This window comes from Biomphalaria glabrata, chromosome 12 (genome assembly GCF_947242115.1).
Source record: "Biomphalaria glabrata chromosome 12, xgBioGlab47.1, whole genome shotgun sequence".
Taxonomy (NCBI): Eukaryota; Metazoa; Mollusca; class Gastropoda; family Planorbidae; genus Biomphalaria; species Biomphalaria glabrata.
In genome coordinates this window covers 4,178,008-4,198,510 of record NC_074722.1, presented here as the reverse complement: position 1 = coordinate 4,198,510, position 20,503 = coordinate 4,178,008, and the positions used below count along the sequence as shown (strand labels likewise).

The following is a 20,503-nucleotide window of genomic DNA, read 5'->3' as shown; positions in this document are numbered from 1 at the left end:
CTATTTCTTTGCTTGCTCATTAAGTTTGTTACGCACTAAATCAAGTTTAATCATGCATGCTGATAAAATTTCATTTTCGACCACAGGTTTGGAATTTCACAGGAACATTTAAGTGCGGCCATATCACTGCTTCCTATGTTAACATTCTTTTTACTGAAGACAATTTTATAAATGTATTTTTTTTCCTGCAACTCAATTAGAACATTAGTAACATATGTTTAATAATGGTCATTTATATTTAAATTTATTACATTCTAGAATCGAATCGTCATTTCTTCCTAGAGCATTGTTAGGTGAATTGCATAGACATCGATGTCCTTAGGGGGTAATTCATTTGTCAACAAAGTATGTGAGATTGTGACCTCAATAAGCCAGGGGAGACAACGACCTAGCAGAGTTTAGGCCTCTAATTACACGCATGACTAGATAATATAGCTATCTTCTCTTTTGAAGTCTGTAATTTATAAGATAAGATTCGTTAAACTTTATAAATAGTTTGGTTTAAACAAATCTATTTTTATCTAACTGAAGGAGTTATTCTTCTTGAATTTATGAATGTTAGGGAACTCTGATTTTGGCTTTATTCTCACATTGGAGGGCTCAGATCACATAGTCCAACAACTTCCACAGTTGTAAAGATCATGAGTATCTCAAACTAAATAGTGTCCACCTGTGATGAAAAATATATTTTTGGAATCAATATTTTTTTTGTGGGGTTGGGGTTAAGGGTAACGGTTCACTAAACATTTGAACATTTCATAATAAAATAAAAACGTAGCCCCCCCCCCCCGGGTCCAAAAACAAAAGTTGAAAAAAAAAAGGTAAATATACCAAAAAAATTAACATACGAAAAGTTAAATTCAAACGCATACATTATTTTCAATCCATCATGTAATTTCATTTTATTAATTAATTAACAAATAAGTTTAATTTGTGGGTTGATTTACGTTGACAGTGAATAATTGTGCAAAGTTTTAACTTGATCTGAGACTAGGAAGTTGGAGAAATAACGTGCTCAAATGTTTGTGTCCAAACGTGACAGAGTGAGTTGGTCTAAACTTGGTCAAATAAAAATAACAGACAAACATTTCAAGTCATAATTTTATTCGGAATTCCGTGACCCAATTCGGGTAATAATTGAACAACAAATAAAGCCAAAAATAAATTTGCGTTGAAATGTCGAAATATTAAATAGAAAACATTACATATTCATTTTTAATCCCAACACTTAATTAATATCTACCAACGCAGATGACAAGTGACAATGTCAGAGTGTGTATTTGTAGACAGATTTGTAGTCAGACATTCTTTTCTTGTATTCTTGATCAAATTGTTCATTCATGGCCTCAGTGAACCAGTTCTTCCAGTCTCCCACTTCACCTGCAAGGTTAATACCAAATGATTGTGTCAGTACTTATTAGTGAAAGGAACTCTAAACAAAGTTCTATTGTACTGAGTATAGTTTAGGTTTTTGTATAACTTTAACCTATACGAATAAAAACTAGTGTGCAAACAAAGACATTGCATTATTGCGTCACAACATCAATTATTTACAGGGTGATTTTACAAAATGGTGTCAGAAGTATTTTCCGAACCGCCTTTATTTACGATATCTTAAGTATTTCTTTCAAAATGATTAAATATATTTTTTCTGCGCTATTTTGTCGGCGCTATTTTGTTCGCGCTATTTTGTCGGCGCTTTTTTGTCGTCGCTATTTTGATGGGGTACCGACTATAAGTGTCTAGACCAGGGGTCGGCAACCTTTATATTCGGAAGAGCCAAAAATTACAATTTACTAAATTTCAAAATTTTTAAAGAGCAACACAGTTTTTTTCCTGCCAACTATAAATAGTACTCGGATAAATAAAGTTCTTTAATGAATAAAAACAAATCGATTTATTCAAAATAAAATCAAATCTACTTATGACTAGTGTTTTTCTCAACAAATTACATAATATGTATATATATGGGATTATTAGATAATTATTTATTATGAATGTAAATAAATTAAAAGAATACATACAACACTAACTTGTACTTCAATAACAAAACAAATGAGCGAACAAATTCAATGTAGCTTTGGTTTTAGGAAGTCTGGATACATTTGGCTCATAACTTGTTGTTTTTAGTTTCAAACAAGACTCTAAATTTTCAAGTATTAGTTGGCTATTCATGCAAGAGAGCGCTTAATTGCTCTCATGAATATGTCGATCCGAATATAGTTAGTAGGCCTACTCCAATTGCCAACCTTTTCACTTCACTGTAGAAATCTGGTGGACAATTCCATGCGTCGAATATAATAAGTGCCTCATCTCGCGGCATTTCTTTGAAAGCGGTCCACTTTTGTTGCGTTACGTACATACATTTCTGGACCTCCAACTCTTCCAACTTGCTTTTCAAATCTGTAAATTATCCGCTCCAGAAAGCTTTACTTTTTATAAGCCCAGTAGCCAAAGTAGAAAGCCAAGCTCTTTACTGCTCAGTCACCGCTCTTATCTTCTACCAAAACATCGGCTGGGTTTTCATTTTCTTGTTGTTTTAGATTCAGCTCATTTACTCGCAGATGCTTCTTTTATTTTTTCCTGCCATACTTCTGGCTCCATCAGTTGCTATTGAAACGAGTTTATTTAAATCGATCTTATTGTCTTCAAGGCAGTTTTGCACGGCATTCGATAAATCTTTTCCGCTAGTTTGTCACGAGAGCACTAGCAATCCTTGGGAAGACATATTATGAGATATTATACCTGACAGAAAGCCAACTTGTGCCGTGTCTTTTATGTGGCAAGACTCATCTATATCATTGATAAGGCAGAAGAAAGTGGAGTTCTTCCACCTGCAAATATGTTATATTTGAAGACATGGGGAGGGGTGCGGTGAAAAGTACAAGTGGCTGAGAGATTGAATCGGTGCCTAATTTTAGTTAATCGATTCAATTTTTTTCGATAAAGTAAATAATATTTGAGTATGGAACCAAAGAACCGCAGCTTAACATCCAAAGAGCCGCACGTGGCTCGCGAGCCGCAGGTTGCCGACCCCTGAACTAGCCTACCAATGCAACAAAACACAGATCAAGTAGAGTTCTAAGAAACACGTTTATCTTGATTAGACCGGAATAAACCAAACCCTGTTCACGAAAAATGTCAGATGTAAAGGTTTGTTAAATATTTGCCATCAGTAAGCAACAAAGAAGGACATTTTCATAATTTAGTCCGATGCCTGCTGGTCGAAGGACACGACCCCCACGATGGAGAACACTCCCTCCTTTTACCCGTCGTCTGGTAAACCCTATTTGTATTAGCCCGAATTCTGTTCACGGCAACTTAAGTCTACAGAAAATATCATTCCATTCAATCCACTTCTTTTACACACGGCATTTATAAAGCTTTGTTGTTTAGAAAGCGAATTCCGAGTAGCTTGAAATTTACCATATACCCGAGATCCCGAGATCAATGGACCTTTAAGGCAAAGTACGTGGTAGTTTAAAAATAAAAGTTCGAACCTCATGAGTGCTTTGTGTAATAAATGTTGATTTAAGTTGCCACCGTGCTATTATTTACAACTATAAGCAGGACCTACAACAGTTATCCACCAACACTTATCCTTCTGCTCAGAAAGCCCTTATGAATAATAAAGATTATTATAATTATTACTATGTATGAAAAAAATATTTATTAGACTGTGTTAAATCTTTGCAAACACTATTTTGGTGATCTGTATATAATGACACGATAGAGAAAATTATAGAAGGGGATGCAACCACAAAAAATTAACTACCCTTTGCAAATGCACGAGGAGGCAACTCCTACAATACTATCAATAAGGCAAACGACTTTTTATAAGTAATAAAATGCAACTGTTATATCATTTGTTTTTAAATTACTAAACACAAATTAATAAGCAAAAGCTAATAAATATTGTGCAACCTGCATTACCAAGAATTTCTTTTGATTTTTAAAGATAATATGTCAAAGATGCATACAAATATGAACCTATTTTATATCAAATTTTTTTAAATGGGGTCGTTCTACACCTCAATGTTTGTTACTCTGGCTTCCTTGCACTAACGTGTAAATCTTTCGCCTTTTACTAAAGATTTCCGTGCAGAGGAGCAATTTAATGAGTCTAAATCTCAATTTTTCAAGCCCTACATTGTAGGGTACATAATCCAAAGTATTGAATGGTAAATGAAGACAAGTCTTTTCGAGAATTAGAATTTTCCTTTGGTCGTTATAGCATTTATTACCAGCCCCACTCTCTAGGAAGAGTCACAAGAATCATCAATGGTACAAAACCTACAGCTAATATTAATTAATTATTTGTATTTAGGATAATTATGAAGAGGAGGCTACAAAAGTACTATTTAATACTATATTTTTACCGTATTCACGGAGGCTCATCATTTGCACAATCATAGATTACTTGTGGAACTCCATGAAAAACGTTTTTAAAAATACCCTTCAGGCTTTAGTGAGTCAATAGAAAGTCTCTCTTGTTCACAGTGTGATGATTAGTAAACGCACGTTCAAAGTTAGAATTAAGCTCAAACCCACAGATCTATAGGTAATTTAATTTTTTTTTCTTTACAGAACTGAATATAGGGCCGCTATAACTAGACTCTAGATTGAGAGCATAGACAACTTTAAAACTCTGTTCGCCAGAAATTGATTTCAATCTCTCACATGGAACTCTAATTACACATGAACTATGAGTTGTTTGATGTTCCGCTTTTACATCAACTAGGGAACTATGTGGCCAACCTTACCTTTCCTGTAAATACATCTCTGCAGACACCTTACCTTTCCTGTAAATACATCTCTACAGACACCTTACCTTTCCTGTAAATACACCTCTACAGACACCTTACCTTTCCTGTAAATACACCTCTACAGTCACCTTACCTTTCCTGTAAATACATCTCTGCAGACAGCTTACCTTTCCTGTAAATACACCTCTACAGACACCTTACCTTTATTACCTTTCCTGTAAATACATCTCTACAGACACTTTACCTTTCCTGTAAATACACCTCTACAGACACCTTACCTTTCCTGTAAATACACCTCTACAGACACCTTACCTTTATTACCTTTCCTGTAAATACACCTCTACAGACACCTTACCTTTCCTGTAAATACACCTCTACAGACACCTTACCTTTATTACCTTTCCTGTAAATACACCTCTACAGACACCTTACCTTTCCTGTAAATACATTTCTGCAGACACCTTACCTTTCCTGTAAATACACCTCTACAGACACTTTACCTTTCCTGTAAATACACCTCTACAGTCACCTTACCTTTCCTGTAAATACATCTCTGCAGACAGCTTACCTTTCCTGTAAATACACCTCTACAGTCACCTTACCTTTCCTGTAAATACATCTCTGCAGACAGCTTACCTTTCCTGTAAATACACCTCTACAGTCACCTTACCTTTCCTGTAAATACATCTCTGCAGACAGCTTACCTTTCCTGTAAATACACCTCTACAGACACTTTACCTTTCCTGTAAATATACCTCTACAGTCACCTTACCTTTCCTGTAAATACATCTCTGCAGACAGCTTACCTTTCCTGTAAATACATCTCTGCAGACAGCTTACCTTTCCTGTAAATACATCTCTGCAGACAGCTTACCTTTCCTGTAAATACATCTCTGCAGACAGCTTACCTTTCCTGTAAATACATCTCTGCAGACACCTTACCTTTCCTGTAAATACATCTCTGCAGACAGCTTACCTTTCCTGTAAATACATCTCTGCAGACAGCTTACCTTTCCTGTAAATACATCTCTGCAGACACCTTACCTTTCCTGTAAATACATCTCTGCAGACAGCTTACCTTTCCTGTAAATGGCCAGTTTGTTATGTTTGAACACCGACTTCATTAGAGGAGATGCCGTCTCGTCTTTGTGTTTCTTCATCTTCTCAAAGCTGCAGGCGGCGGCGATTTGTTCACACAGCTTATCACTGCACCCACTCCCTAGATATGTGTTCAGCCTTTTAACGCCTCTGACTGGGTCCTGGACAAAGAGAGACAACTTTTATAAGAGGCTCGAATATTAGGAGCTTTAGAAGAATTTATTCTATAGATCATAGTTGCCCAAATCACGGCCTGCGGGTATATTTGGCCCGATGAACTTTTGCTACAATAACTTGAAGTTAAGGCTACAGTATGTTAATGCTACAACATCTCCATGCTAAATTATCTAAATGCTACAGTATCTTAATGCTACAACATCTCCATGCTACATTATCTAAACGCTACAGTATTTTAATGCAACATTATTTTAATGCTACATTATCTAAATGCTACAGTATCTTAATGCTACAGTATCTTAATGCTACAGCATCTTAATGCTACATTATCTTAATGCTACATTATCTAAATGCTACAGTATCTTAATGCTACATTATTTTAATGCTACAGTATCTAAATGCTACAGTATCTTAATGCTAAAATATCTTAATGCTACAGTATCTTAATGCTGAAGTATCTTAATGCTATAGTATCTTTTATCTTACCGTTTTCATGTCTTCAAAGACAGACACTAAGAAATGTACTTGAGGATTGGCTTCTCTTCCGTTTTGCCACTCCATGACGTAATCAAATATGTTTCCGAAGAGATCTGGAAACAAATGGATATGTAATGTAACCAGGGTTACCAGACATCTGGCAAGAAAAGATGTCCTCTTTTTTTAACTCTGGCAAGCGTCGGCCTAACAAGTGAAAATGTCCGGTTTCTACTCCGTTTTTTTTTAATGATTTATGCTTTTGCAATCAAAACGATCTAAATTCAATCATACATATCTTCAGGTTTTGACAAACTTATAAATAGGATGTATTGTCATGCAACTGCTACTTAAAATCATCTGCAAGACAGAAAGAAGACATACCTTTGAAAGCATTTTTCCTGAAAAGTGAACAGTGATGTTTGTATATTTAAAATGTTCAAGTGTAATCTGTTACTTGGAGATCCTAAAGATCTGTGAATTTTTATTTCGGAAAAAAACATATTTAGCTGATTGACGAACAGGCACCTCACAGCCTCACAGTGGACAAAAAAAGGGGAACTAACCTCCTTATTGAGTAAGTCAGAGGCAGTCTTCTCACAAAATTAAATTTAAGACAATGTTGCTTCGTCTTAGAAATATGCTACTGAATAAAATACTCAGAAAGACACAAAGATAAAGTCAAATTCCTCGTCCCATATGCTAGGACAAATTTGTACAAATACTCTTTCTTCCCTAGCTCTATTAGAACATGGAATGGGTTGCCTGAGCTAGCCAGGAAAACCAGTGACTTGGCGGAGTTTAGGTCAATGGTTAATACGCATGATTAGCTGCATGACGCTTAGGACGTAATTATCTTCTTTATTGAAGTAACGTCAGTATTATATAAGATAAGATGAATATAGTTTTACAGTGTACGATTTATTTGAACCAGAAGATATGTCCAAGATGGATGAATCAGACTGAAGGGTAACCAACACAACCAAAGCCGGACATGTTCACTATTTTGGTCACTGCTTGCCGGACGGAGGACATGGCCCTAAAACGGAGTGAAATTGCATCCATTATTTTAAATTAATTGTGCAATTAATTTTTTAGTAGATCTTGGCTAACTAGTGCGATTAGAAATATTTGAATTAGATGTTTTTGTTTAACGCAGATTTTGTGCTTATTATCCCATGCGCAATGGTCCAATCCTTTATGTAGGCCAGTGCAGTGGAGAGGGGAAAAAAAAAGGGGGGGGGGGAGGTGTATCTGTGAGAAGGTTTCCGTGCTGCTTTTACAAAAGTTTTTTTTTTAAGTTGCTCGAGTCCGAATCCGAACTCTTAGAATCCTTGATGAAAGTCCAACTTGTTAGCCACTGAGCTATCCAAGTACTTATAAAAGTAGAAGGTTTTATATTCTATTGTTTGTTTTAAAATTTTAGCGAACGAAGTAAGCTTAGTAGGCCCAATTGTCTCTGTATAAAACACAATTAATTAATTATGACTAACTGATTAATTAAATTTTTTTTTTGTTTCATTGATTCACATGTTGTCATCGATAATAAATAATTGTGCCACAGTTTCAACTTGATCCTATAATGGGAACAGGGCCGGCCCTAGGCATGTTGCATTTGATCCTTGCAATGACGTTGTTCAATGCTAATTGTAATTCTTGTGGCAGTGACTTCATTAACAATAGTTGTCTATGACTTACCATGATTTACGGAGACTCATTCAGTACCAAACGTTGAAACCCAGACCAGCATACTAGCCAACTTTGAGTAGCAGCTGAGCAGACGCCACAAATAGTTCCCAAAGAGATTTCTCCTAACCCTAACCCAATATCTACTTTACGTCACGTGCTGTTGTAGTCGCCAAAAAGAGGTTTGCTTAAAGAGAAACCGACGTTACACTCCGTTACAGTTACTTCGGTTTAATATATTCGGCTTATAGCACTTTGTTACAAATGACACGTTGGTGGTTTTTGGATTTTTTGGATTGTGGGAAGCGAGGTCGAGAGGCTTGAACTTGGCTTGGCTACCTAGAAGGTGGCTCGAGGTTCGACACCCGACTCGGGCAGAAGTGCGTTTACTGAGCGCCTAAAGGCAGCACGGAAAACCAACTCCTAGATACCCCCCCCCCTCACTGGTCCACAGATGAGATTGGACCAAAAGCGCTGTGAGCATGCTTTAAGCATGAAAGTAGCGCTATATAAAAGCTATAATAATAATTCCTGCTTAAACCATTAAATTAAAAATATACCGTAACAAAGTCGAAACTATAATTTGTTTTCTTTACGCTCCTTTGATAGAGATCCAAGTTAATGTTTTGTTCCTGTGCTCTCTCTCTACTAAAACTATTACAAGATGGACTATTAAACGATGGCGTATTATTAATTATAACCGAAACAGCTTTTCAATGGACCTCATTCACCAATCGTAAACAAACAACATTTTGCCTCTATATCTTCTATACAAATTACGCAATCCATACAGGCCGTCACGTGATACGTAATTTTCATTGTTTTATCAATATTATCATGTGGCTAAATGTTGTTTGTTTACGATTGGCGAATGAGGTCTATTATTTCAGGACGTCATCGTACAAACGATATCTATCGTTTCGAAAAGGCGTCACGTAACTTACATTAATTTTAAGCTGTTAAAACGTATGCGGCAACAATTAGATGCTGGAAGTTAATCTGATTGATTCCACTGCACTATCTTGCCAGGAATGGCAATACAAAAAGTGTACATTTCAATGAAAAAAACTTTGTACAATCTCATGTTGTACACGGTGGAAACCCCCCCCCCCCCAAAAAAAAAAAATATTTCCGATGGCCTTAGGCAACCCCTGGCGAATCGTCCGTCAATCGACCTCAAAAGGTTCGCGACACGCAGGTTGAGAACCCCTGCTCTAGATTTACATGGCTACATCTAAATAGAAAAATTTGACATACTAAGGAAACGCACCCATCCACATAGTTATTTTTAGATTAGTAGGTTACCTATCTCAGGGTTCGTAATACCACAAGCAGCCAATATATTTCACCTGGTAAGCTATTGTTAAAAAAAAAAAATGTCATTCACGCGAACATTAATTCTCGAGTAACCCTAATGACCTAGATCGTACTCTGATTTCGTTTAATCATAGAGCTATATCTAGATTAGCTCTGTAATTGAATGCGGTACGTGACGTTTTGGCGCAGCCGTTTTCTGGTGCCACCGTTTTGGCGCAGTCGTTTTGGCGCGAGCCCTTTTGGCGCAAGATATTCTGACTATAATTTAAGAAACACGATACTTTTATATAAGAGTTTATTTCACATGACTAGATTATTGTATGTTTAGTACGAGCTCTATCCCCATCCACCAAATTGTATTTTGATTATTTCATTAATATAAAATAAGTCAGAGGGTAATGACATGCTTCCCTCTTCCCCATAATATATATGTGAGTGCTGCCATTGATTTTTATTTTCAAAAGATATTTTAAAAAAATATGACATCTGTTTAATGTCCGCACAAGCTCAGAAACCTTTTTAAGAGATAACTTTATTTGAATCAAATATTTGGCGTAAAGGCTGCTTTGGCTGAAACATCTTCTCTTGATACAGATACAAACGAACAATTAAGCCTTGGTTTTTTTTTTTTGTGTGTTTTTGTGTTTAAAAGTATTTGGTATGTTTTTCTTGTTGTTTTTTTTAAAAATAAAAATGGGTTTCTTAATAAACAGAGATGTGAAACACAAGCAAACGTATAGATAGGTCACACTGATTAATAGACATAGTGCGAGCTATAGATGGATGATACTTCCGTGAGGTGTGCAAATTAATTAAAGCATACACACAAAAAATCTCTGACTTACAGCCAACTTCAAAATACAACTGAAAGAACTGTTCAAAGGTCCCTGGATAGTTGAGGGGTGGCAGATGATTGTACACGTGGTTGTAGAAAGACACCAGGACATCCTTTGGGTTTCTCTCCAAAACTAGAATTTTAATCTTTTTCTCTAAAGCTTGTTTCGGAATGTGTCTAGGGACAAAAAAATAGGGGAAGATAATCTAGTTTGTGAGTAAAAAGTTATATTTGTTTATTTACACAACTAGGCCCTACTTTAAGTGACGCCTATAGATATAGATATATAGATATGGATGGCTGCCTGGTCGTGCGGTTTGCGCGCTGGACTGTCGTTTGGATTTATCGACGGTCGAGGGTTCAAACCCTGCCCGCTCCCAACCCCCGTCGTCCTGCGGGAGGTTTGGACTAGGAAGTAAACTATCTTCAACTCTGAAGGAACATCCGAAACATGTAAAACATTTTAACATTTTACAGATAGAGATATATATACAACACTCTTTCAAAAGACACTGCCTCCCTTCCACCCCAAAATCTAAAAGGCTTTAAAATATGCCAATGATATGCCTCTAGATATAGACTTAGAAAATGTTCATTAATATTAATTTATAAAACGCTTTAATGAATAGGATCACATTGGATACATCCCTGAAGGGGAGGTTTCCCTAGAGAAAATCGAGTTTTGGGTCTAGGATATCGATTTTTAACTAATAACATAATTAAGTAGATCAATCATTGCTCATTACATTACAATCATTTTTATTGCTTAAATCTGTTTCTAAAACATGTTTTTTTTTATGTTTTTGTAAGGGTTTTGAGACAAAATCTTAATAAAATTTATACTTTAAACTCATTTTTCTCAAAATGTTAGTTTTTGCACATGTCATTATACCTTACTAGGAATTTCTCCTAAACTACTTGATAGATTTTGATGAAATTTGAAACACTTCTTAAGGACATCATTTACTTTACTCGTACAATGAGTTTTTTTCAATATTTTATTTACTTTTTTTTTTTAAAGTAATTTTAATTAATATATATCCTGTTTTTAAGGTCTAAAATATACTAAAAATTCAAAAATTTGTAAAAAATTTAACATACTTAAATTGTTAATTCTGACGTTGTATCAATTTAGAGGATCTTTTTTTCTTATCTTTTAATTCAATTTCATCTATTTCTGATCAATAGTTTTTACAAAATTCTGAGTTTTAATTTGTATACAATAAACAAGATGGCCGCCGTTACCATGGCAACCATCATTCAAAAAACTTTTTTTTTAGTATTATTTATTATAGAATATCATTATATGTAACCATAACAAATTTCAAAGGCCTAGCTTTAGAAATAACAAAAATAAGATTTTCAGGGATACCTCCCCTGAAGAGATATGGCTTACTCCATTCAAGATAAATATTTTCAAGTTCTCTAGCCAAATTTAAATGTATGTCTTTTTATACTTTGAAAAATGTTACCGGTCAAACTAGAGTTTTCCCAGTTGGCCGAGCTTGCAATTTTTTTTCACAAAAATATACATCAACTGTCAAATTTCTAAGAAAATCGTTAGAGCCATTTTCGAGATCCGTGTCAATCCAGATTTTGCCCATCAATGTGACAGCTGAATAGAGGTATTGTAATTAGTAAAACATAAACTAATTAGCAGCAGACAGCACTTCCTATTAAGTTGAGGATATTTTAACTGGACGATCGGTAGTCTTTATCCTTAAGATGCCGATATGTTCAACACTGACCCGATTAGAATGCGTAACATGTAATATGGCAGGGCAGCTTTCTTTTTCTTTCTATTGACAGACGCAGCTTCGTTTATTTTGCTCTCGGCGAAGATCGTACCAGCACGTGCAGTCTGTCTCGATGCTGTACGGTCTTGGGCTATCTCCCTCCCACATATTTTGGTTGATGCCTGCGGTTCTCATGTTGAGCTTGCAGACAACATGTACTTATAAACAATAATGTAGGCCTACAATTACCTGATAACTGTATTGATTGAGACATTACTATTTACAACGTAGTCACGATTAAATTAAAGGCCACATCTTTTTGCACCATATTTAGGCTCCAACAAGTTTCAAAGTGAATATACAGACATCATATCACAAACAACAAAATGATTATAACCTAACAATGGCGGATTAGTCTGTTCGACTTTACTAAATTCTTACTGGTCTGATGGTTAACACACCAAAAAAAAAAACAACTAATTACCTAAAAGGCACGTGAGTGACCAGTAGTCTTGGGGTTTTGAAGCTGCTGAATAACTCACTGGGAACAGCGTCTAGAAAACAGTGTCCGGTAATATCCTCATCAGTTAGATTCTTTGATTGGTTCAGCAACATTTTGATAACCTCAATATGCCAGTGTAGACCTGAGGAGTGGTCGAAAATAGAAATAATTTTTACGACTGGCTTGGGTGGAAAGTGAAAAACAAGCGTAATATTTTAAAATGTTTTGAGAAAAGTAAGGGCTAATCTAAGGTGAATAACTTCTAATTTACAGACCTATTTCTCAATACAGTCAGAATTATTTCACTTTTTGGATACCAAGCAAAATTAATTACCGCTATTTAAATAATTAATTAACTGGGGGGAGGGGATGCGGTGGATGACGGGTTAAGCGCTTGGCTTCCGAATAGAAATCTCGCTGAAGACTGGGATTTTAAATTTCGGGATTTTTAGGGCGCCTCTGAGTTCACCCTACTCTAATGGGTACCTGACTAAAGTTGGAGAAAGTGAAGGCGGTTGGTCGTTGTGCTAGCCACAAAAAAATCCTGCTCGTTAACCTAGCCCTTGGCCAAAGAAACAGATGACCTTTAACATCATCTGCCCTATAGATCGCAGGGTCTGAAAGGGGAACTTTTCTTTCCTTTACTAGTTAAATAGCTATTTTTTTATTGAGTAATGTGTTGTCTTCGACAATAAACAATTGTGCAAAGTTTCAACTTGATCCGAGAATGGGAGTGGGAGAAATAACGAGTTCAAACGGACGGACGGACGGACGGACAGACAGAGTGAGTCGATATAAGCATTTGAAAAAAAAATAGCGAAAGCAGATAGACATTATTTGGCACTAGAGAACTCTTCAGACGATATTGGGGGAGGTTGAAAAACATCAAGTAATCTATCTATCTATCTATCTATCTATCTATCTATCTATCTATCTATCTATCTATCTATCTATCTATTTATCTATCTATCTATCTATCTATCTATCTATCTATCTATCTATCTATCTATCTATCTGTATGTCTGTCTATCTGTCAGTCAGTCAGCCTGTCATTCAGTCAGTCAGTATCTATCTATATGTCTGTCTTTCATTCATTCAGTCAGTATCTATCTATATGTCTGTCTGTCTGTCATTCAGTCAGTCTGTCTGTCAGTCTCTCTGGTTGTAGTTATTTATTAGCTAACTGACATAAAATATACTAAGTTTATTTTTACCACAACCTCGGTTTACGTCCCAAATATTATACACGATTCTCCTCCCCCGCCCACCCCCTTCCCACCTTTCCCATGCCTACAATCATGTGGCAACTATAATATCGTTTTAGTTTTTTTTTTTTTAAAGGCAGGGATTAATCTCAGCCCCAACTTATTGACAGTATTGAGCTTTAGTTTTTCCAAGAATGTTTGAATTTCTCGTTGATTTACTATATTATTTAGGTCCAATGATCTTTATTGGAATGAGGTTTGTTGTTTGTTTTACATGTTTCGGATGTTCCTTCAGAGCTGGCAGGATTTAAACCCTCGACCATCGATAAATCCGAACGACAGTCCAGCGCGCAAACCGCACGACCAGGTTGAACCATAACCCCTCCCTTCGCTAGGCTCATGAAATTTAGCAATTGTAGTTTTGCTTAATTTAAAAAAAAAAAATTTTGTGTGTGAAAAAAAGGTAGTCACCTAAATAAAATTCAGGTGCAATACATGTCAGCTAAAAATAATGCCAGTTAAAACAAATGTCAGGTACACCAAATGTCAGGTACCATAAAAGTCAGCAAAAACTAATGTCAGGATCCAATCCTCAGTTTAAAGCACTCAATACGTTTTGTTAGAAAGCTTTCGTTTTTCCCCACATAGCTGGTGAATGTTTGTTACCTGATTTGGGATAAGAACAGATGAGGATGTCGTCATCTCGAATGTCCATGTTTCGAATGTCCTTCGTGTGTGTCCTGTAGTCTGCGTTAGCCCCAATGCCAAACGCCTGAGTCCAATAATCTCCAGCATTGCCGAAGTGAAAAGTGTTTCCAAATCTGGGAGAGTGCCACATTGAGTTATTATATAGGGCAGACATGCAGAGAACTACAACTATTAGAGATTTTATTCGGTGGCGGAAAAAACTTTAAATAGTTAGCTATTTTTTGGTGTTGATATGCTACGTTGTTTTTTTAAAGTTGTTTGATTTTTTTACTTTTTTTTTTTTGGCACTGAAGATTCTAATTTTCTAAGCTCTTATGTTTGCAGCTCAAATTCTGTGTATTAATTTGGCAACACTTAAGCGTCCTTGACATTGTTTGATTGATCATGATAATCCCCTATACATTTAACAAACAAGATAACTTACATCTTCTGTTTGTAGAACTGAACCTTTTAAGTGATGTATTGTCTTTTTGTTTTGTTGTTATGTTATTTAGACTGTGGGGGAGACATTTTTTGTCCACTCCAGTCATTTTAAGAAACGATGGCCTAAAAAAATTTATTTGGAGAAGAATTTGATCTCGCTTATAAAAATAAACAACCTCTAAGCAAGGCTGTGAATAAATGGAAATTCAATTTTGTAAGCTTTAACGAGATCATTACTCGTGATCAGTGGCGTAGCTAAGGGAGGAGGATGGGGAGGCTTCCAAATGAGTGTCACTTTCTTTTTTCATTAAATATTTTATTACTGCCATGTTATCTTGCTATTCACATGGTTATATAGGTTAGTGACCCTGTTGCATGCATTCCACACATTAGACTGTATATTTATTAAGTACTTTATCTCATGTCATGATGTCGAATGTCAAAATGCAGGGACCCGAAAAGAGGGCAAGCCTTCCCCCCTGGGGCCACAAAATTCCCAAGCTACGCCACTGCTCGTGATGTCATAATCTTAGCACAGAAAAGAGGTATGGAGAACTAAAGTAGATGCAAGTAGGTCAGCGCCCTGTGGTGACAGCACCCAAGGATTTTATTATCTTAAATTCTGAGCATCCAAAATTGCACATATTTAAGAATTAAATTTACATGGCGCTAAAAAGTAGATAGAGTATATACAACTCTATTGCCACGTCACTACGTCCTCAGTTCTCTCAAAAACCTTCCTTCAGGGAACATTACCAGGAAAATAGAAGAAGAGGCAGACAGAGAAAACGACAAGAAAAAAAAAAAACATAAAAGAATGATCTTATGAAAGGCAAAAAGACAGAGAGGAATGGAGAAAGTCTGTCAACAAATCGTGTGTGGTGCATCAACGTTGCAACAGACTATGGGATAGTCGATGGTGAAGGTGAAGAAGTAAACTTTGACCTTATGAGTTGCATGCTGGGGAGGGGCGGTGCTCAGGATAATAAAAAAGGAGAGTTGTTTTAAAATTGGTTCCTTGGTAATACTCGGCCAATAAAACGAGGCGGAGTTATGGTCACATGATCACATCGTTTGTCACGACGTAATAGGAAATGTATAATTGACCCGTTTAATATTTTAACCTAGAACAAACTGGAGATTATCATAAAATGAAGGCGAATCCACAATTAAAAAACTTTTCTTATGTATCCTGTGTATAGAATATGGAAGCATTGATACATTCGACATTTGTTTAACATTTTTAATACTTTTTTTTTTTTTTTAGCTTTGTGGCATCAAATCAAAAGTCATATTTTAAAACTAATAGCTGATTATTGTGTATTGTGGATAACTTTTAATTAAATAATCTTCAATAGAAAAAAAATAAATTTTCAGACTTAGGTAACGTTATGCGTTATAATATATTAATATCACATAGAACTCAAGAAAACATTCAGAAACTGGAACAGACTCAAAATAGAGCAGTGAGATTCATAACAAACGAATATTCACATTTGACTAGAGTAACACCGTTAGTAAAATCACTAAATTTAGAAAGCCTTCAGGACAGAAGACTCAAAAGTAAAGTAGCAATTATACATAAAACACTGAACCATAATCTTCAAATACAAAAACAAAATTTAATAAAAATACTCTGAAAGACACAAAGATAAAGGCACATTCCTTATTCCATATGCTTGGACAAATGTGTACAAGTGCTCCTTCTTCCCTAGTGCCATTACAGAATGGAATGGGTTGCCTGAGTCAGCCAGGAAAATCAATGACTGGCAGAATTTAAGTCATTGAATATCATGAATAACTAGATTAACATAGGAACACGCTTATGACGTAATCATCTTTATTTGAAGTAGCGTCTGTTATTTTCATAATATAAAATCTATCAGCAATCATGGTATACCCTAAGTAAAGTACGGTTATTAAAGAATAGAAATAACACTAAATATTTAAAAACTCCTGGGCCAAAGAAAAAGAGAGGTCGCACTTGGTCACAAGCCCTCCATGAGGCTGTAAACATTTATAAATCATTTCTAATTGCATATAAGATACAGACGTTCCTTCAACAAGCAAATTCTCGCCTACCTGGCATACTGTGGACTAATGAGAGATACAAACAAATTCTCACATACCTGGCATACTGTGGACTAATGGGAGATACAAACAAAAATGTCAATCAAGTTCAGCATTCAATTAACTCTTAATTTCGTGCCACATCGGCTTAGACGTTTTGTACAGATAATTATATCGCTAATTAACCAAAAACATAATGAGCTAAACTCTATTTTCACCTGTCTGTCAACTGGGCCAGTTTGGGAATGCTGTTGAGAAATTCTTTGAGTGCCGCGCTTGAGGTTGTTGTGTCACAGGTGGGGGTGCTGTCGGTGGCGCTCTGGTGGCCGTTCATGCTAATGAGTTGTTAATTTCTTTCTGTCAGATGCTAGTGCAGATCTTTTCAACTTGCAATGTCAACAACTGTAAAAAAAAAAAAGAAATAATTAAAATATGTAATGTCGTCAAATATAAAAAGAAATTAAATAAGTAATGTCAACAACTGTAAAAAGAAATAAAATAGGTAATGTCGTCAACTATAAAACGAAATAATACAAAATTGTAATGTCGTCAAATATAAAAAGAAATAAAATAAATAATGTCGACAACTGTAAAAAGAAATAAAATATGCAATGTCGTCAACAATAAAAAGAAATAACTAAAAACACAGCAAACACAGCAATAAAACAAATCAGGCGCAACACACTACCACAGCACAACACGACAACATAAATAAAACATTGCGCTATGTACTATTTTACTAACAGACTAATCACTGCCTCACTACCTTCTGCTGTTATATAGGTTAGTTTGAGCCTTTAAAAATCTTAGTCCTAATCTAGCGTCACAGTTCGATGGAAGTGGTACTTGGAATGTAATCTTTGTATTATACGCACCAAAACGTATTGATTTAGTCTGTGACAGGGCCGGATTTAAGTAAGAGGAGAGCCTGGCCAAGATTTTACCCTCTTTTGAAAGCTTCAATAAATCTAAAAGCAACTAGGCTAAGCATGTACTATTTGTAAAGAAACAAAAAGAGAAAGTGCTTGTAAAATGTATCGCATTTTTTTATCTTTTGTGTAGGCCTATGAAATGTGCAAATTATTTTAAAATTGTAAATTTCTGAGTTTGTAAGAAAACAACCAGATAAACACCAATAAGCTACAAATGAGGTTGCATTACAAATATTATTTAATCTGCCTTATAGATCGCAATGTCTGAAAGTCGAACTTTACTTAACAATATCATTATTGAATGCAAATTTCTTTTCTGTGTTGAACTTTTAAATGTACATAATGTATATAACATGGAGTCTTATGGACGCTGTATCACTTCAGTATATCATTTAAAACAACTTGCCAGTCTGGACATTAGTTTTAGAGACATAATGAAATTAATAATAGGAATTTCGGCAACTTCCAAAACAAACCGTCTCACTGATAAAGTCATTTTTTTTTTCTCAATGGAAAATGGAAAACTGCAAAAAAAAAAAAAAAGTTTAAAAAAGTACCATACCTGAGGCGCATGAAATGATTCCTTGTATCAGAACCAGAGCGTTGTCAATATTTATTTTGCTTTATCTTTTTAGTTAGCATGTCTGTTAGTGCGCACTATTAATATGTATTTAGGTCACACGTGGTGCTTTGTTTTTTTGTTTTTAATTACAAATCTTAATCAGGACGTAAACAGAGTAGGGAAAAGGAAGAGATAGTGCGTGCGTGCGTGTCTCTGTGTGTGTATGTGTCTCTCTGTGTGTATGTGTCTGTGTGTGTGTCTCTGTGTCTCTGTATCTCTGTGTGTGTGTCTCTGTGTCTCTGTATCTCTCTGTGTGTGTCTCTGTGTGTGTGTCTCTGTGTGTATATGTCTCTCTGTGTGTTTGTGTGTGTCTCTCTGTGTGTCTGTGTGTCTCTCTCTGTGTATGTGTGTGTCTCTGTCTGTGTATGTCTCTCTCTGTGTGTGTGTCTGTGTGTGTCTCTCTGTGTGTATGTGTCTCTCTGTGTGTGTCTCTGTGTGTGTAAGAGAGAGAGAGAGAGAGAGAGAGAGAGAGAGAGGTGGACGGAATGTGTTGTTTTAAAACATCTATTAATATTGTTCGTAGATATAGAAATGTATAGACTAACTTGCTGAAACAATGTTTACAAAGCTTACACCACCTCCCTGTGCCTTTCGGGTTCGAATCTTGTCCACGTTATTTCTCCCTCTTCCCATTCTCGGACCAAGCTGAAACTTTGAACGACTATTCCTTGTTCCTAACAATAGGCCTACATGAATTAATAACAAATGAATAAACAACTAACCAATTAGTTAATTAAATAGTGGTAATTAATTTATTTCGTTTAGCATCGAAAAAGGGAATTAAATCTTACAAAATTACGATATTTGTCTGTAAATGTGGAGTTCTTTCCCATAGATAAGCTCTATAAGTTTTATAAAAGGAAGTATCGTCTTTTTAAAAAAGTATTTTCAATGTTTTTATTGTTTTAAATCATAGAAATATCTTTATCACTAACCATTTAAAATATTACAACGCGCATGCGCACTAGTTCTTACTTTCCCTATTTGTTCTGCAGTCCAGTTTCTTCAAAGCTGCTATTGATGTAAAATTTAGAAATTCACTTGCTGTTTCTTCCATTGAGAAATATAAACAGCAAATAACTTAGACATAGGTGCTAATATGTTTCTTACTTTGCTACTCAGAATGCCAAACATCGACGTAGTAGTAGATTGATGTGCTATCACTGCTATCCACTGATGAAAAAAAGAAATTTGATCTCAAATAATCGGATACAGTGTTGTATTTTCTCAATGCTCAGTATATAGAGATTATAGACATTTAGAAAAAGAAAATCTAAAATAAAACGGTTGGTTGCTTACATGAAACCCCCTTCTTCTCAGCTACCCCCAGGCCACTTTCCCCTTGTCATTGACCATGTCAGGTAGTCACGAGGTAAGGCGAATACTCGCGATCAGGAAATGACATGTCATCATGACAGCTCAGTCATCATCAGGCCACTTTTCCATTTCACTGATCTTGTCAGGAAGTCACGGGGTAAGCCGAGTACTCGCGATCAGGAAATGACACGTCATCATGACAGCTCAGTCATCATCAGGCCACTTTTCCATTTCACTGACCATGTCAGGAAGTCACGAGGTAAGCCGAGTAACTGCGCTGGTAAATAAACGCCTCAAAATGGCATCAAAATGCTCCTTCTTCCCTGGTGCTATTAGAGCATGGAATGGGTTGCCTGAGCTAGCCAGGAAATCCAGTGACTTAGCAGAATATAGGTCATTGGTTAATATGCATGACTAAATGCATGACGTGTAAGACGTAATCATCTGTTTTGAAGTAACGTCTGTATTATATAAGATAAGATAAGTAAGTCCTTACAGCCCTACATGTCTTATTCCTACTTACCAAACTTCTCCAGGAAAGAGAGGTAACCCATTCTATCGCCCTACACTTGTCCCCCAGACCATGCGACAGTTTTCCTGCTGACAGAAATTAGGCAGCGGCGGAATGATTAGGA

At 35.8% G+C, this 20,503-nt stretch overlaps 1 protein-coding gene and 1 non-coding gene across 4 annotated transcripts; one reads left to right on the top strand and one right to left on the bottom strand.

The window, feature by feature from the left end:
* Positions 1-1,087: 1,087 nt before the first annotated feature.
* LOC106058861 (sulfotransferase 1B1-like) lies at positions 1,088-20,433 on the bottom strand. 3 transcript variants are annotated; one of them, XM_056006561.1, is made up of 9 exons: positions 20,392-20,433; positions 19,662-19,724; positions 17,216-17,399; positions 14,463-14,617; positions 12,574-12,733; positions 10,364-10,530; positions 6,528-6,631; positions 5,845-6,025; positions 1,088-1,380 (listed from the first exon to the last, which is right to left on the bottom strand). In XM_056006561.1, the coding sequence occupies exons 3-9, from the start codon at positions 17,329-17,331 to the stop codon at positions 1,268-1,270; spliced, it is 996 nt and encodes a 331-aa protein (XP_055862536.1). In that variant the 5' UTR covers positions 17,332-17,399; positions 19,662-19,724; positions 20,392-20,433; the 3' UTR covers positions 1,088-1,267. The 3 variants fall into 3 exon arrangements, with proteins under 3 accessions (XP_055862536.1, XP_055862535.1, XP_055862537.1); XM_056006560.1 differs by lacking the exons at positions 19,662-19,724; positions 20,392-20,433 and adding an exon at positions 18,492-18,621; XM_056006562.1 differs by lacking the exons at positions 19,662-19,724; positions 20,392-20,433 and adding an exon at positions 17,742-17,759.
* Positions 4,043-4,159, top strand: LOC129922210 (U5 spliceosomal RNA). Its single transcript, XR_008774180.1, has one exon. It is a non-coding gene; the product is annotated as a U5 spliceosomal RNA (small nuclear RNA).
* Positions 20,434-20,503: the final 70 nt, after the last annotated feature.

Excerpts from the sequence above, each read along its gene's own strand:
- LOC106058861 (XM_056006561.1), bottom strand. The coding sequence starts at position 17,331 with ATGAACGGCCACCAGAGCGCCACCGACAGCACCCCCACCTGTGACACA. Across the intron at positions 14,618-17,215 it reads CTGGCCCAGTTGACAGACAG|ATTTGGAAACACTTTTCACT; the intron begins GTGAAAATAGAG and ends GCACTCTCCCAG. Across the intron at positions 6,026-6,527 it reads TCTTTGAAGACATGAAAACG|GACCCAGTCAGAGGCGTTAA; the intron begins GTAAGATAAAAG and ends CTCTTTGTCCAG.